General features: G+C 38.4%; 1 protein-coding gene across 1 annotated transcript in view; it reads right to left on the bottom strand.

The window, feature by feature from the left end:
- Window positions 1-1,170, bottom strand: part of LOC106873668 (ferrochelatase, mitochondrial) — an 18,664-nt gene that overhangs the window by 1,857 nt on the left and 15,637 nt on the right. Inside the window, exon 8 of the mRNA XM_052977718.1 lies at window positions 390-530. Coding sequence (XP_052833678.1) covers window positions 390-530 — 141 coding nt within the window. The remainder of the gene's footprint in view (window positions 1-389; window positions 531-1,170) is intronic.

Here is a 1,170-nt window from a genome sequence, read left to right as displayed (position 1 = left end):
CAGTTATTTCAGTTATGGAAAAAGAAAACATGTACAATACTCATTTATTTTTATCAAAAAAATTAAAAGTTACAATAGAAGTATAATTATCGTTATGATAAAAGTGTTATTATGATTAACGACACTGAAAATATCAAAAATGAGGCTAACTAATTTAATGTGCTAATGATTTTAATGAATTAAGTATTATAACACTGATGTGATGCTTACTGTATGCTTACTTTTGTACCCCACTGTATGCCTACTTTTGTACCCCACTGTATGCCTACTTTTGTACCCCACTGTATGTGTGTGTGTGTGTGATAACAACACATACATCCATACATACACAAACATATACATTGTTTTCTCTATAAACTTGTAAAGGTTTTAAGGAGTTACCAACTTACCTCAATAAAAGTTGCACTGTCATTCAGGGACTTTGATCTCTTGATGTTAGCACCAACCTGAAAGGTTTTCATAAAATTAGGAGTTATATCAGTTTTTTTTTTTGTTTTCAAGAACAGCACACCCGCTTCCGTCCTCATTCTCCATCACTCTCTCTCTCTAACCAAATAACCTTGTACCTCCTCTACAACAAGACACCTGCTTCTGTCTCACTCCAACAGCCCATCATCTGACACAAGACCCCTCCACCTCCAATGCCCCCTTCCCTCTCAAAGGACCTTTGTCTTCAAAGTTATTTGCTGACCCTGCCCAGGTCTGGTGAAAACATCCAGACCAGATTGTAAACTGGTTGGCATTTGGAAGGCCCCTTCCAGCTGTAAAAACCCCCCCTGGTATTGCGTGGCCCCTTGGGCAAGTGTCTTCTACTAAAGCCTCAGGCTGACCAAAGCCTTGTGAGTGGATTTGGTAGACGGAAACTGAAAGAAGCCCGTCGTATATATGTATATGTATATATATGTATGTGTATGTATATGTTTGTGTGTCTGCGTTCGTCCCCCCAACATCGCTTGACAACCGATGCTGGTGTGTTTACATCCCCGTAACTCAGCGGTTCGGCAAAAAGAGACTGATAGAATAAGTACTTGGTTTACAAAGTCCTGAGGTCGAATTTCTCAACTACAAAGGTGGTGCTCCAGCATGGCCGCAGTCAAATGACTGAAACAAGTAAAAGAGAGTAAAAAGAGAGTATATATATATATATATATATATATATATATATATATG

The sequence above is a fragment of the Octopus bimaculoides genome, chromosome 28 (assembly GCF_001194135.2).
Source record: "Octopus bimaculoides isolate UCB-OBI-ISO-001 chromosome 28, ASM119413v2, whole genome shotgun sequence".
NCBI lineage: Eukaryota > Metazoa > Mollusca > Cephalopoda > Octopoda > Octopodidae > Octopus > Octopus bimaculoides.
This window is presented reverse-complemented; position numbering and strand designations above follow the sequence as displayed.